The sequence below is a fragment of the Talpa europaea genome, assembly GCF_964194135.1.
Source record: "Talpa europaea genome assembly, chromosome: 6".
In the NCBI taxonomy this organism is placed as follows: Eukaryota; Metazoa; Chordata; class Mammalia; order Eulipotyphla; family Talpidae; genus Talpa; species Talpa europaea.
The window spans coordinates 133,010,796-133,025,131 of NC_140072.1; the positions used below are offsets into that span (position 1 = coordinate 133,010,796).

Genomic DNA, 14,336 nt, shown 5'->3' on the forward strand with positions numbered 1-14,336 from the left:
GCAATGGAGGTTCTTGTTTGGATTAAAAACTGATTATAAAAATCTAACACTTTGAGGACAAAATGTTCATTATACATCATTGCCTGCAGTTTCTATTTTTGTTTTCACTTTTTGTTAAGATTCCAAATAATGAAACTATTTGGAAATTGGTTTCCTTGTGCCTTTTTCTTTCTTTAGCTAAATTAATAGACACCCTAATTATTTACTTTCATAAATAAATTAAGCCTAAAAGTGACTTAGTGATATTCTTGCATTCTTGAGAATATGTCACAAATATGCGATCATCCTCAGGTACTTCATCTGGAGATACATTATATGAATATTTAGGGAAAGTAAAATATGCAAAGGCTTACAAAGTTTATTTGTACAATGATCTAGTTAGGGCAGTGTGGTTCAAGGACTATTTTCTTTTTTTTTTTTTTTTTTTTTTTTTGTAACCTCTGACTCTGTTGATCTTTCTTTATTTCACTTCAATTAATTTATGGGCAAGTTATTGTCCTTTTTGGCAACAAAAGTCACCATTTGGAGGGAAATGAAGTAACCTACAAAGGAACCTAGATTTCCAGAACTAATAAAATCAGTTTGAAAATTACTTCATCTTCCTTTCCTTTCATGTTGTGCCAGGGCATGGAGACATTCTATCAGGACCTGAGAGTCTATGGGAGTGTAGAAAAAGCAGATTTTGTCATTAAGAACACGTGTGCCAGATCATTATCAGGAATAAATAACAGCAGTGAGGTATAAACGCCATGGGAAGTTTGTTTTCACTTCTCCGAGGTGAGGGAAGGCTTCTCATAGAAGATGGCATATTCTCCAAGCTTTAAGAAATGGAAATCATTGCAACAGGTGATGAGATAAGATAGAAGAATCAACCCACAGAGCAAAGCACAAACAAGCACAGGGAACTTGAAGGCTTGTGACTAATTTGAGGCACCCAGGATGGCTGATTTGTCTTCAGATAGGGGAAGGTAGAGGAAGAGGAAGATGACTCTGGAAAGGGAGCCCGTCACGTGTGCACCACGGAGTAGCGGCCATCTTGTAAATATCATTTATCAGAGCAATTCAGCGGGTACAAAGATCATCATAAACGGGGTAGTAGGTGATGGAGGCAGGTAGAATTCCAACCAAAAGAGCATCAGTCCAAAAACAACTACCTAAGTGAGCATTAAAAAGAAAAAAAGCAACCTCTAAGAAATATATATTACCCTTCCCCAAAACAAAATGGGGGGCACCCCTTCATTGTTTGTAAACATGTCAACTGCATTGTATTTACATGTCAACATGCAAAGATCAGGCCAAATGGACTTGGATGCACAATGACATTGCACTGAAGTCTCTACCCCTCCTCTGCTGCTCCCTGCAGACCAAGTTTGTCCCCACCTCAGGGACCTCACACACACATTGCCATTCAAGCCTCCGCTTCTCCTCAGATGTCAGCCCTTACCCTGCCCATGGGGTCCACCTTGTCTACTGGCACTAATTAGGTCCCTCTTCCCACTACCTTCATCCTACAGTTTGCTCTCTCAGTCCTCTTTGTGCTGTACAGAACTGTGAATTTTCTAACTTCTTATTAACTTGCTCCTTTCTGTCTGAAATTACTTTCCGTCCCCTGTTTATTAGCTCCATGATGGAAGAGGGAACTTCATCTGCTCATTTCCACATAGCATGCCTGGCACAGGACCTGGCATGCAAAGAAAGATTTAATAACTCTTTGTCAAATTAATGAATTTCAGTTATGAAAATATATAAAAATGTCATACCCCCAAAGTTGTATCTTTAAATTAACAAATCAGATTTTAATAATTTCCCGGGGGCAATTGGAGGAAAGGGAAATATGCTTCAACTGTTTCCTAAAGCATGATTTAATTATCTAATAATTACATATATAATTATATATTACAATACCAAGTCACATAATTATATATCAATATAATTTGCATAATATAAAGATTTAATATTCATTGTGCTTAAAATTAGGAATGTACTCATAATTTAATTCCGTTTTGACACACAAGGTATGTCTATTTTCTCTTCACAGAAGAATATATTTCTTTACATGTAAGAAATAGAAGGACAAGAGAGAAAGGTCTGATGAAATTCCTTCCAGCTTCTCTTCTGTCCCATTCTCCCATCAAAAACAAGGACGCAAAAGTGATCTCAATTTTTTTTTTTTCTTGCAGATCATCGGGGCATGCATGTCATTTTGAACTCATGAATACTAAGAGAGCAGTCAGGGTTGAAAATGGGAAAGCAGACTCTTACAGAGCTCAGACATCTTTCTCTATCTGGGAGAAAGTGCACCCTGGTGTTAAAATTCAGAAGTGTAGAGCACACCTCCTTCCCCACCCGACATGCCAGAAAACATCTGTTGTTCACATTTACGCAATAATCCACAGGTTATATATTTTCAAAATGTTCCCAATATGCTATAATCACAATCTATATGGATGCTCCTATTTAGAAAAGAGGATGTTTATACACTTCAAGGACATGGCAAAGCTCGTGCGCTCCCTGGTGAAAATGTATTTTAGAAGAAAACTGATGAGTAAAGGGAGAGGCAAACCCCTCTAGTTATGCCACCAGCACCCGCTCCACGGCCTCACCATGTTTAAAATGGTCAGCTTGATCCCACAATGCAGGAGTTGCCTGGATAAGACTCACAACTGAAGTGGAAAATAAAAATCCATGTTTCTTAGTAACTCGCTGCTCTGGACGTATCACCGTCCCCTCACATGACCTCAAGAATGAGCCCCTTCTCTTGTGTTTTCCTCATGCTCTCTCTTAGAACGTCCACTCTGGTTTTTCTCAGATGTTTGCCTTTTAAGCTTGATTGTAAGAGCAGGTCCTCTCTGATTTCTACCTGAGACAATGAGCTGTTGTACTTTTTAAATACTGAGCTTTAGCCTGTTTTTAAAGAAACCTTAAAACTTTTGTTCAAAATCTGTAAATGCGAGGCCCACGCGGGCAGGGAGATGCCTGTGGACAGCACATGCGTCTCTCCCCAGCCTGGGGAAAGACGGGGCGTTGGAGACAAACACAGCTGCTGGGGGACCCAAGGTGCCCTAGGAAGGTGCATAGCCCTCCATGCGGCCTGCCCAGGCCCCTGGCCCTGGGGAGCAAGCAGGGCCCTCTCCTCCCGCAGCACTAGCTCCAAACCACGTCCCCGGGCGGCTCGGGGCTCGGGGAGCCCAGCAGAGAGAGCAGCCGGGCTGGGTCTCCTGAGGGAGTTGCCTTCCCAGACATTTTAAAGGCAGCAAAAGGTCAGCTGTTCCCAATCTCTCTCTCTCTCGCAGCTGCACAGCAAGACTAGTCATCTTCTAGGTAGTAACTGTCCTGCCTCATGTCGTTGGCGCGTTCTGGCATTAAAAATGAGCAGTTTAGGGCTGGATCCCTTCCAACCCCCCTTCGGGCCCCTCCTCCTCGTTCTCGGCGCCCCCGGCTGCCCCGTCCCAAGCGGCGCCCCAAGGACTCCGGGTCCCCCGCGTCGCCTGCTCCCCCTCAGTCCGGTAAACCCTGGGGGCGCCGGCCCAGGGCCCCTCCGTCGCCCCCCTCTGTCGCCCAGGGCGCGCTGGGGGCCGGCGGGATCCCCTCAGCTCACCGGGCGGGAGCCCAGGCGCTGCCCCTAGAGCGGAGGCCACGCGCTGACACCCCCGACCTCTCCCCGCAGCCCGCGCGCCCCGGGGCGCTGATGGGGGACGGTCCGCCCCGCAGCCCGAGTCCGCCGCGCCCCCCCCCCCCGGGAAGACCCGACCCTGCGGCGGCGAGAGCTTTCCCGGGCCGCGGGCGCGCGGCGGGGCCAACTTGCCGGCGCCGGGCGGGGTGGAGCTTTCAGCGGCCACAGGTTGCCCGCGAGCCGAGTCCCCGCGCCCGCGGGGAAGGCGCCCCGCGCGCTCGGAGGGGGCCGGGGCGCGGGGAGCCCGAGCGCGGCAGGGGCGCCCGGAGAGCCGGGCGGGCGGGGAGGGGGGGCGAGCGCGGCGCGCGGGGCCGGGGACCCACACACCGACCTTGGCGCCGCAACCTGCGCTTCTTGAGGCCGAAGATGCGCACTTTGGAGAAGATGTCCACCAGGTTGCCGTTGCACAGCCCGCGGCTCTTGCTGGGGCTGCTCCGCCTCCTGCTGGCGGACGGCCGGTCCCAGTGCTGCTCCCGAGCCTGCCGCTTCTGGCGGATCAAGCCGCTGGCGATGGCCGCGGCCATGGTGGCCCCGCGAGCGCGGCCGCGGGCGGAGGGGGCGCGGGCGAGGCGCCGGGGGCGCGGGCGAGGGCAGGCGCGGCGCGGGGCGCGGCTCGCCCTCGGGGGGGCGGAGTGGGGAGCCCCGAGGGGCCGCGGCCGGGGCGGCGGGCTCAGTCCCGGCCGGGAGCCATCGCCCTCCCGCGGAGCGCGGGGGCGCCCGGGGCGCCGCGGCTGGGCGAGCCCGGGGGCCCGAGGTCGGGGCGCCAAAGGTGCGGCGCCGCCGGAGCCCTCCCGGGGCAGCCGCCGCCCCTCGCGCCGCCGCCTCGCCCTGCCCACCTGCCGGCGGAGGCGCGGCCGCCGCCGGGTCCCGGGCGCGCGGGCGGGGCAGGTCCCGGGCGCGGCTCGGCGCGTCGGGGGCCCGGGGCGCGCCGGGCGGGACTCAGCGCCGGGCTCCTGCCGCCCCCCGGCCCGAGCTGCCGCCGCCGCCCGCTCGCGGGCTCTGCCGGTGATTGCCAAGTGCCGGGGAAATCAGCATCTGGAGGGAGCAATCTTCTCCCCGGAGAGCGCTAATCAGAGCGCTGCGCTCCCACCCCAGCGCACCCCTCCCTGCGGCCCCTCCTCGGTCTCTCTTCAGGCAGGAAAGCAAATGTTTGGGAAATAATGCTTCAGGAAATGTTAGTGGTGATGAAAAGAAAGGCAGAGCGGGTCGCAGGGATGGGGTGCGTCCTCGGGGGCGCTGTCGGAGCAGGTGGAACGGCAGGAATATCCGTGCGCTGTGGCTCAGACGAAACTCGCAGGTCGCCGAGGCTTCCGCGGCTCGGCCGAGGCTTCTGGAGCTCAACGTGCCTCCCGGTCCCAGAAACTCTCAGCCTCGGCTGCAGGGCGAGGTGGGTTCCGCCCTCCTGGCCAGCCCCGCAGCCCCAGAAGCCCCCCCAGCCGGGAAGGAGGAGGCGCGGGAGGGGGGGAGCTTGGGGGGAGAGTTTGCCCCGAGGAGGGAGGCGCCTCGCTGCTCGCCGCGTCCACCCAAACTTGCAGGACTCCCCCTGGTCTGTCTCTGAAAGGGCGGTCGGAGCCGGAGCGGGGAGGGGGGAGCGGGCGCTGAGGCGAGGTGGTCTCCCAGCACCCCTTCCCCAGATTTATTCTCTAGCACCCGAAGGAGGCGATGCCCACCGCTGTCCCTGCTAAATAAAACCCAGCAGTTGAAAAGGATAAAGTTCCAGCAGAATGCGGAGAAGCCGCAGACAGGCACCGGGCGTGGGGAGGGTGTCGGGGCGGCCAGCACGACGGGGAGCCGCGGGACTGAGGGGCACCCCAGGGCGTTCCTGGGGGTGGTGGGGGTGATGCTCCTGCTGTCGGGGGCAGAGCCCGAGGGACTGTGTCTGAAATTCAAAGCGCGGGGCCGCGGCTCCCTTTCCTGCCCGATTAGACGGTGCAAGGCGAGCCCACCGCCGGCCAGCAGCCGAGGAGGGCGGCGGGAGAGCAATGCTTCGCGCTCGGTGGCTCCGGGGCGCTTCTGGGCTTCCTTTCCAGTGACCGGAGCAAAGGGAGCGGCTGCTCCCAGCTTTTTACCTTTTCCTAGTCCCTGCAAGCTGTGGGGCTGCTCATTATAGGAAGGGAAAGAATCACAAAAAGGAGGCTTCTCGCAGGCCAAGGTGGAGGCTGCAAGACGCATCTGGTAACCAAGAGACCTGAACAACCACTTTCCTGGTGTCTGCTTTGGAAGTGGAAGCGGCGCGGCGCGCTCTGCCAGAGCCGCACACTCTGGGAGCAGGTCTGAGCCAACCATGTCCTCTTTGTCTTGGGGATGGGCAGCAAAGTGCCACAAAGACTTGCAACCAGGCAGGTGGGAGAAGTTCAGCTTGGGCAGCTCCAGGGAGGCCGGGGCCTTCTGCTCCTGCTGGAGATGCTGTCCGCAGCCTCTCCGTGTAAAGAAATCAGTGCTCTGCTCTTATTCCCGTTCATTCCATATTTGCTAACAAGTTTGGGCTCCATGAAGCCATCATGGACTTTAGGATGATGTCGATCATCTTCAACATTAAAGAACACAGGCTGTGAATGCATTTCCCTCTACCTTATTATGTTACAGCCGTCCCTAAGCCCCACAATTACTAAAAGGAATAGGCAGGAGTATATTTTTCAGAAAAAAAAATCATTCCTAATCAACATGGGATCATAAAAGGAAAGCAGTGTGTTGACTCTACCAATTTATTTTTGTTTCATCTGGTCTTTGTTCTTCCATTTTTACAGAGTGTGTATTTGTGCTGAGTTACCGTGATCCTGCTTAAGAGGGGGAAGCCATCTGCAGAGATGGATCCATAACCAAAAGCTACTAATGAGTGTTTTTAAAATTAACTAATATAAGTCCCATTGAACATTTAAAAGTAGTTACCCCGGCTTTCCATTACTGAAGATAAGCCATCGTTTGGAACTTCGGGATGAATATATAATTAAAGCAAACATGTTGACCTAAAGATTTTCATAGTGAGTTTTTTTTTTTTTAACGAAGCCAAATGTTAAGTGTGGTGACCTCTTAAATCAACTCTTTCAATCAACAAAACCTAATTTTCTTTGAAAGGAGTTTTACACATTCTTGTATGTTTCCACTACATTCATTTGAAGCGAGTAAGATTAAGCTTCTTCTTATCATAGCTGGTTAAATTATTTCCTTTCCAGGCATTTTCTTCTGCTGCAGCCTTTTCCCACTGCCTTGGCCTGGCTCAGGAAGGGCGCCTGCCCGGGGCTTCTTCAGCAGCTTCCCTGGTCGTCACCTCCACAGGAGGCTGCGGTTCAGCACCGAGGACAGGGTCCTGCCCCACCCGCAGCTCTTCTGGGGGAACCAGCTCCGCGGAGGGTGAGCAGCTCCGCTGCCAGGGCTCTGACAGTTGACTTCCTTAAAAGCAGCTTTCCATACCCCCCTCGCCCCAAAGGTGGAAAGGAAATTAATGCTCACAGCTTCCACTGGCATTAATAACACCCCTTGGAGCATAACGCGTTTCAGCTTTTTGATGACTGAGAAACACGCTTTCTTTCCTGATGCATCCCGACCCCTGGCGCAGCGCCTGGAAGCGCGGACTCCTCCGTCTCCGAACCTCTATTCAGACTGTGAATTTCACAAGCCTGAAAAGGCCGTTTCTCTTCTACGACTTCCTCTTTTAAGGGAGTTTGGGGTGGGGGCAGCTTAGGGGGAATCAAGGTCTTTTAGTTTAAACCCTTCGTTTTCCTGTTAGTCGCCCCCCAACCCCCCCCCCCCAAAAAAAAGCTGTTTGGTTGTTTACAGATAGAGAGAAGCAAAAGAAAACGCAAGAGAGCCATCTGCTGTCTTAAGCTGTGATAGAAGCATGTGCAAAAACTAGGGTGAAACCTGTTCAGGACGGTGAACACAAAGCCGTGAGTAGCTGCAATTCAGAAAATGATTTCTCACTTATGACAGCCTTCTTGGAGTCCCTCCCTTGCCTTTATAAAAACCAACACTAGGATACTGCCCAAATTGAGTCCGGACTGACCAGCTGGGCGTCTAAACTCTGATTTCAGACAGTTTGGCTCATTTCTCGGCTCTTCAACCTGATGGCTGAATAATGGTCTCCACTAAGTTGCTTCAGTTTCTCTCGGCCTCACCTTCTTCATCTCCAAAATTGAGATAACACGATCTACTTTTCAACTCTTGTGAGAGCAAGTTAAGTAAATGAATGTAAAGGTCCTACACATGCCTGGCACAGCCTAAGAGACCAAAAATAACATTTAGTTATTCATTATCTTCCAGATCAGTCATTCCTGTCTTGTAAATTCACACTCAATTTCCATATTTTTCAATAGCAAAAATACATGCATGCCCATGTATATTTCCTTACCTCCTAAAAGGATACATGAAAACATTTAAAATAATCATAAATGTAAAAAAATTATTTTAAGCTTCTATTTTAAGTTTCAAGCTCAAATATTAGTTGGAAATTTGCTGAATGTGTGAATTTAGCTCTATATGTCTATTTCCCCATTTATTGAATACTGATAATAAAAAGTTCACTCTTTTGCAATGATTAATATGTTTCCCTATGACAGAAGAGATCTAAAAGTGTAAAGTACTATGCAAGCATTATTTCATGAGAAGCTACTTGTTCATGTTTTCAGGTCTCTTGAAGCTCTCCTGCTTCCTTTCCTTCACTGCTTGTGTATGTTGTTCTCTCTGCCTGGGACACTTTCATTGTCCCTTGCCTGTATTCCTCTTGCTAATATAAAACAGACTAAAGCCACACTGAAATAAGGCAAACATAGGCTTGACTGTGTCCTTGAACAATTCACTTAAACCCTCTCAGTTTCCTCTTCTGTAAAACTGTGGTAAATACAATGAGGTTACTATGAAAATTAAATGAAAGCATTATGTAAAACACTTATAGTAGCAGCTGTCACATAATGGAAATTCAATAAATAGTAGCTAATGGCAATCACTAATTTCTCATACCTAAGGTCTTGACTTATTCAATGATCAGGTACTGGACTGACATCTGTACAAAGATACTAATTGGCATCTCATGCTTAACATGGCCAACATTAAACTCTGTTCTTCACAAGCCTGTTCATCTCCAGTCTTTTCCATCTCTGGAATAAGAACTCCATTCTTCTTATCCTCACATCAAAATAAATAAATAATAAACAAACAAATAAATAAATGGTATTATAGTGATCTCACTTCTTTAATATCCTCAGAAAACCCATTTACTCTACCTTCAAAATATTATCACTTCTCTCTGTGTGCTCTATGTGTCACCATCATTTCTTGGACTATTACAGAAGCAACTTAGTTGATCCCTTGAGATTCACCCTTATTCTTCTTTATTGTAAATCATATTTAATCACGGCCCTGCTCAGAATCTTGCACCTCAATAGATATTGTAGTTCTCACAGTGCTTTAATGTCCTACATGATCTGCACCCCACATATTCTTCACTTGTTCTCCAAAATCACCTCTACTTCTTTCTCTCCATGAACCAATTATTGCTCCTCAAATTACCTGATGTGCTCGTCTGGCAGGATTTCTATACCTGCTCTTCCACCTGACTCTCTCACCTCCTTCACTGCATAGCTCACTACTAGCTTCTCAGCTGAAATCTTCTCTTACAAATGTACTTAATTGCAGCCCCCCCAAAAAAAAACAGTGGAGCCCTTCTTTTTTCCATGGTTTATAATTCAACATAGCACTTACAATTTATAAAAATTCTATCTACTTCCTTACTTGAAAAGCCAACTCCTTTAAATCAAAACCTATGAGGGAATATATTTATCTTCATTTGTCTACAGCCTCATCTTCAGTTTTTAAAATGTTGCCAGCAGAGTAGGTGCTGGATAGATACATGTTTAATGAGAGAATTAAGGAATTGGAGACATAGATAGACCCAGTTAATACCAAGTAAGAGGAACATAAAATTGTGCTTAGACCAGTCTGTCATGTCAGTCCAGTATGAATCACCCAATGGTGTTTGATCTTTTTGAGCAGCAAGATATCTCAAATTCTATTTGGATTTCACATAATCTCAACCCAATAAATAGGATGTACAAAGAGTACTTGAACCTCAGCTTGATGATTTAGGCTCACTCTAACATGACCTGCAGTTTGAGTTCAAAATTCCAACAGTGATATCCTTGGGGCTTACTGAAGGACAAGAGACCAACTCCATTTGATTGGATCACACCCCATCAGCTTATGTCACCACAACACAGCCACCAACCAAGCACCAGTGGACTAGAATTCTACTTTGTGATCTTCTTGACTCCTCTCCCACCCCCAACACACACACAATTTCCTCCCTTGCTTTTAAGGTTTTCAAATGACAACATGTACCCTTTCAAAATTGCTACAAATTTGCTACAACTAATGCACCATAATTTGGAAGCTAGGAAGACATATTTGTTAGGATTACCCACAAATACACAAGTAAATAAATTCAAAGGGAAGAGAGTATGTCAACTAGAAACAGTCTTATTGACATTGATTTTATTATTTTACTTGGTTTTCCCTCTTGGGAGTTTTTGGTAGGTGATTTTGCTGCATTGATTGCTTAAGTTTCAACTAGTTCTATTTTTGTATGGTTTACTTTAAAAAGTATATATTTTGTTTATTCAAATAGAGTATTTTATGACATTGATGTATTAAATGCAAGCACAAGGTAACAATATGCCTATTTTTCTTTCATTTGAACTATTGTCTCAGCCATTATTTCTTTTTTTAAAGATGTTATTTTTACTTTATTGAGCAGAAGATGGGAAGTGATCAGAATTTTTTCCAATTATGTTTATGAAGGTAAAACTGTACTTGTTTTAGGGGTTATAGGTTCTAACCTTTACCAGTGTATGTTTTCACACCATGCCCATGACCAAAGCTCCAGTAATCCTCCACCATTCCACCAACCAAATTTACCAAATCTAAGAAATCACTGACTTTAAGATGCAACAATAGTTTAGGCACTTCAAGGAAAGAAAACCCTCCCCATATTAAACTATGTCAAGTCATAGATTCTAAGACATAAACTAATTACAGAGATGTTCCTACTGAAAGTGAATCTGCATCTTAGAATACATGAAATATGGTATAATGGCACTGCATAAGTCTGCCAGAAGGGACTGTACTCTTCTTAACCTGGCTGTAGTCTGTAAAATGCTTAGACATTGTACGTTTTTGGCTGAAAAATATTTTAAGTGCTTCATAGTACCTGTGTGCTAAAGCGTCTTCAGTTTTATTGCTGTTTCTTTAAGTTCTTTATCTCTCAGTGACTCTGGATTGAAGGAATGCATAGGATGGAAAGAAATATTCTCCAAATTTTTTTCTCTTTACTTTTTTGGTCCTCTTCATTAGTGAGTGACTCACTCCATTTTGTTACATGATCCTGTCTATGGATCAATTACTTTTGAACATTTTAAACATTTTCTAACTGTTTAGTCTCCTAAATGTTGGATATTTTTCCACCAAAAAAAAAATAAAATCCTATAAGCTAATTTGGAGTGAGTTGGAATAGGGTTAAAAAATGTTACAGTGGCATATTTTTTCCCTGAATAAATGGATTCTACTTGAAAATGTATGAGACAGTTCTGGGAATGTACTCAATATTGATGTCCTTTTCATTTTTTACTCATTTGAAAGAGCATTTAAAAAGAAATGTTAAGATGCACTTGGGACAAATTTTCAATTAAGATTGAATGCCTATCTACTTATTACAATTCAAGTTCAAAATCACATTTTTTCTTGATAGTATTTATGACCTTTATTTCAGATTCAAAGGATAATGCCAATGAATGCGAACATATTTTAAATTAGATTTTTCAAGAAGTGATTGCATTAATGTTATGACAGCCCTGTTGATTAATTTTGTTGGATCTATTTCTTCCTCGTAGGCAACAGATTTTCATCTATTAAAAAAACCTGGAAGGAATGTTATTGTTGCCTAATATTTTGATTCAATAAAGGAAAAGTGGAAACCATTGGTACCAAAAACTTGTGAACATTCTTTCCTATAGAAGCAATACCAGATTGATACTAGCAGATGGCTCAGCTTTAGAAATCTAGTGTATTTTTTTTAATCTGGCTAATATATTGGAAACAATATTCTCAGTGGTTTCTAGTCTTCTACATTAAAGTGAGTCCAAAATGTGCATAATATCCATTTCAGAGCTGTACTACTGACTTAAGTTCCTTACTCTAAATCAGCAGTGGGAGATGATAATACCATCAACTTTAACGATATGTTACAATATTATGCTAAAGAATGTCAAATACCTCAAGGGAAAAATATTATTTGATTTCCAAAAAGTCGAGAAATCAAAGTTCATTCATAATCTCAATGCAAAGTGTACAAGTGCTATACTCTTACCTGTATTTAACATTGTGACTTAATTCTGTTTAATGATTACTAGGATGGCCATTTTCATAGGAATCGCTTGTTCTGAATTGATTCTGTTATTTGCATTTGGCATGTACATGTTGGACACACATATAAACATTACCCCTGCACACTCAAAGACACACACGTGTGTGCCAAATCACAGAAGTAAATTTCTGCCTCCTTGACACAATGATCATTGTGAAGCATGAATGACTTCCAAAGAAATTACTGGGAAACCTCCAATTTAAGACTCTTAGAGGCCTATTTTCACTATCACCTTAGCGTGTGGACGATCTCTTCTACACACACTTTTGAAACATTTTCTGTAATGGATAAGTAGAAATTAGGAATATAGATTTTAGCCATCATGCTTCCAACATATACTAAAACTATGTCTTTCCCAACTTATAACATACCAAACAGTACTTGCGTAACAATCCATGAAGAGCTTTGACAGATCGTGAAGTGGGTGTCATGATCTGCAATGAACAGCAGTGAAAGTGAAGCCCCCGAGATGCTGACTGATTTCTACACTTACCTGGAGAGGAAGTGGAAGAACCAGATCTGAAACTCAAGTTTTTCTTACCACACTATCTCCCCCCAGTGGCCAGGGATTTTTGGAAAGTAACTGTCATCACATCAGTCCAGAATGGGGACTCTTGGGACTCAAGGACTCCTAGTAGATTCATCGATGCATTTAGCATTATCTGAGATTACTTGGTTCCCAGTTTTCATGCAATTCATAAAGATCTGTGTCCAAACCAAGAACAAGAACTACAGCTGTAGAGTGAGGCAAAGAAGGAATGAGCTCACAACAACCAATACTAGGATTTCTGACTACAAAAGCAATACATATTTCCTGTGAAACACTTGCAATATAAAAAATAAATGACAAATAAAAGTCACCTCCAATGCCAATAGGAAAACTTTTTGGTGTATATTTTTCCAGTGTGGGGGGGAATCATTTTACTTGAACATGTACTATCATTTTCGGCACAATTTAGTGATTAAGAAAATACAATTGAGGTAAAATCCCATGTACAAAGATTAATTATATGACTTGGAAATCCATCTGCAACAAGCATATTCTACCTGCCTCCAGAATCTATTTACAACTCAGAGCTCATGTCCTTCCAAGTCATGCTCTGGGCCCATGTGTCGGGGTTTCAGGAAGTCTACTGAGATACCTCAAGAACTAAGGTTCTGGAAAAGTTGCCATTGATCCACTTCTGATGGTGTGATCTACTTCTAAAAGACATGTGTGTAAGCAGTTTCCCAAATGCAAAGCAATTGTGAAATGCTATTACTGTAAACCAATGCCACATACCCAAGCCTAGGCCTTACTTTGACGGGAAGAACTAAAAAATTAGATCCTTAAATTAATCCCCAGAGGTCTTTTCAGTAACCTACAATATAACTTCCCTATTGCTTCTTCACAAGTGACCACCAGCTCAGTTGCTAAAAATAACATAATTAATTCCCTTACAGAGCTAGAATTAAGAAATGCCCGATCTAGTCCCACCGGGCTTAACTTAGGCGGTGTGCAGAGTGAGCTGGCTCCTTCTGAGGACTCTGCTCACCTGCTTATCTCCCAGAGGCCAATATCATCCATAGGTCCTTTCCTTGCATCATTCCAACCTTCGCCCCCAGAGCCATTCCTCCCCCTACTTACCCCAGTGATGGCGCGGGGCTCACCGGGAGAGTCGAGGGTGATCTCCCATCTCACAACCTTTCATCACATCTGCATGTCAGTGGTCATACACCCAAGCTGCGTGAGTCAGGACGTGGGCACCCTTGGGGGCTATTATTCAGGGCATATCTAAAGTATGTGGAAATAGAGACCTGCCTCATGGCTGGTCCCTATCAGGCTGCTCCAAGATGTGTCCAAGCAGCATATTGACTATTTCCAGTTAAGGAAATTGTCAGTGGATGAATAATAAACTAAAACATTTCTCCCAGAGGCAGGGATTTTCTTTCACTCTTCTCCTCCCTGTTCTCCTTAAAGGAGGGAAATGAATCTCCTCATGAAAGGTCCAGTCCCTGCATGGAAAGAAACCCTGATCCTCAGAGACAGGGCTGGGGAAGTGCTATCCAGCTCAATAAGTCAGCTGCCCAAAAGAAAACATTCCAGACTTGTTGCCCTGCCTGTTCTTCTGAGATTTATTGCTTCTCTGCCTTAAATTATATAAACTGGCTACTTTAATTATTCACTAGTTTCCACATCTTACGGACCTCCTTGCACGTGAAATTAAGTTTATCTTTCCTCTTGCTACTTTATCCTGTCAATTTTTGATT

At 45.5% G+C, this 14,336-nt stretch overlaps 1 protein-coding gene across 4 annotated transcripts in view; it reads right to left on the reverse strand.

The window, feature by feature from the left end:
• Nucleotides 1-14,336, reverse strand: part of FGF14 (fibroblast growth factor 14) — a gene marked incomplete at both ends in the record, with an annotated part of 478,380 nt that overhangs the window by 125,959 nt on the left and 338,085 nt on the right. The window contains one exon of one of the 4 annotated variants that reach the window (XM_084235601.1): nucleotides 4,005-4,197. The exons of 2 other annotated variants lie outside the window; for them this stretch is intronic. In XM_084235601.1, coding sequence (XP_084091727.1) covers nucleotides 4,005-4,197 — 193 coding nt within the window. Of the gene's footprint in view, nucleotides 1-3,998; nucleotides 4,198-14,336 lie in introns of those variants that run through there. One more of the 4 variants, XM_084235600.1, reaches the window with a different exon arrangement.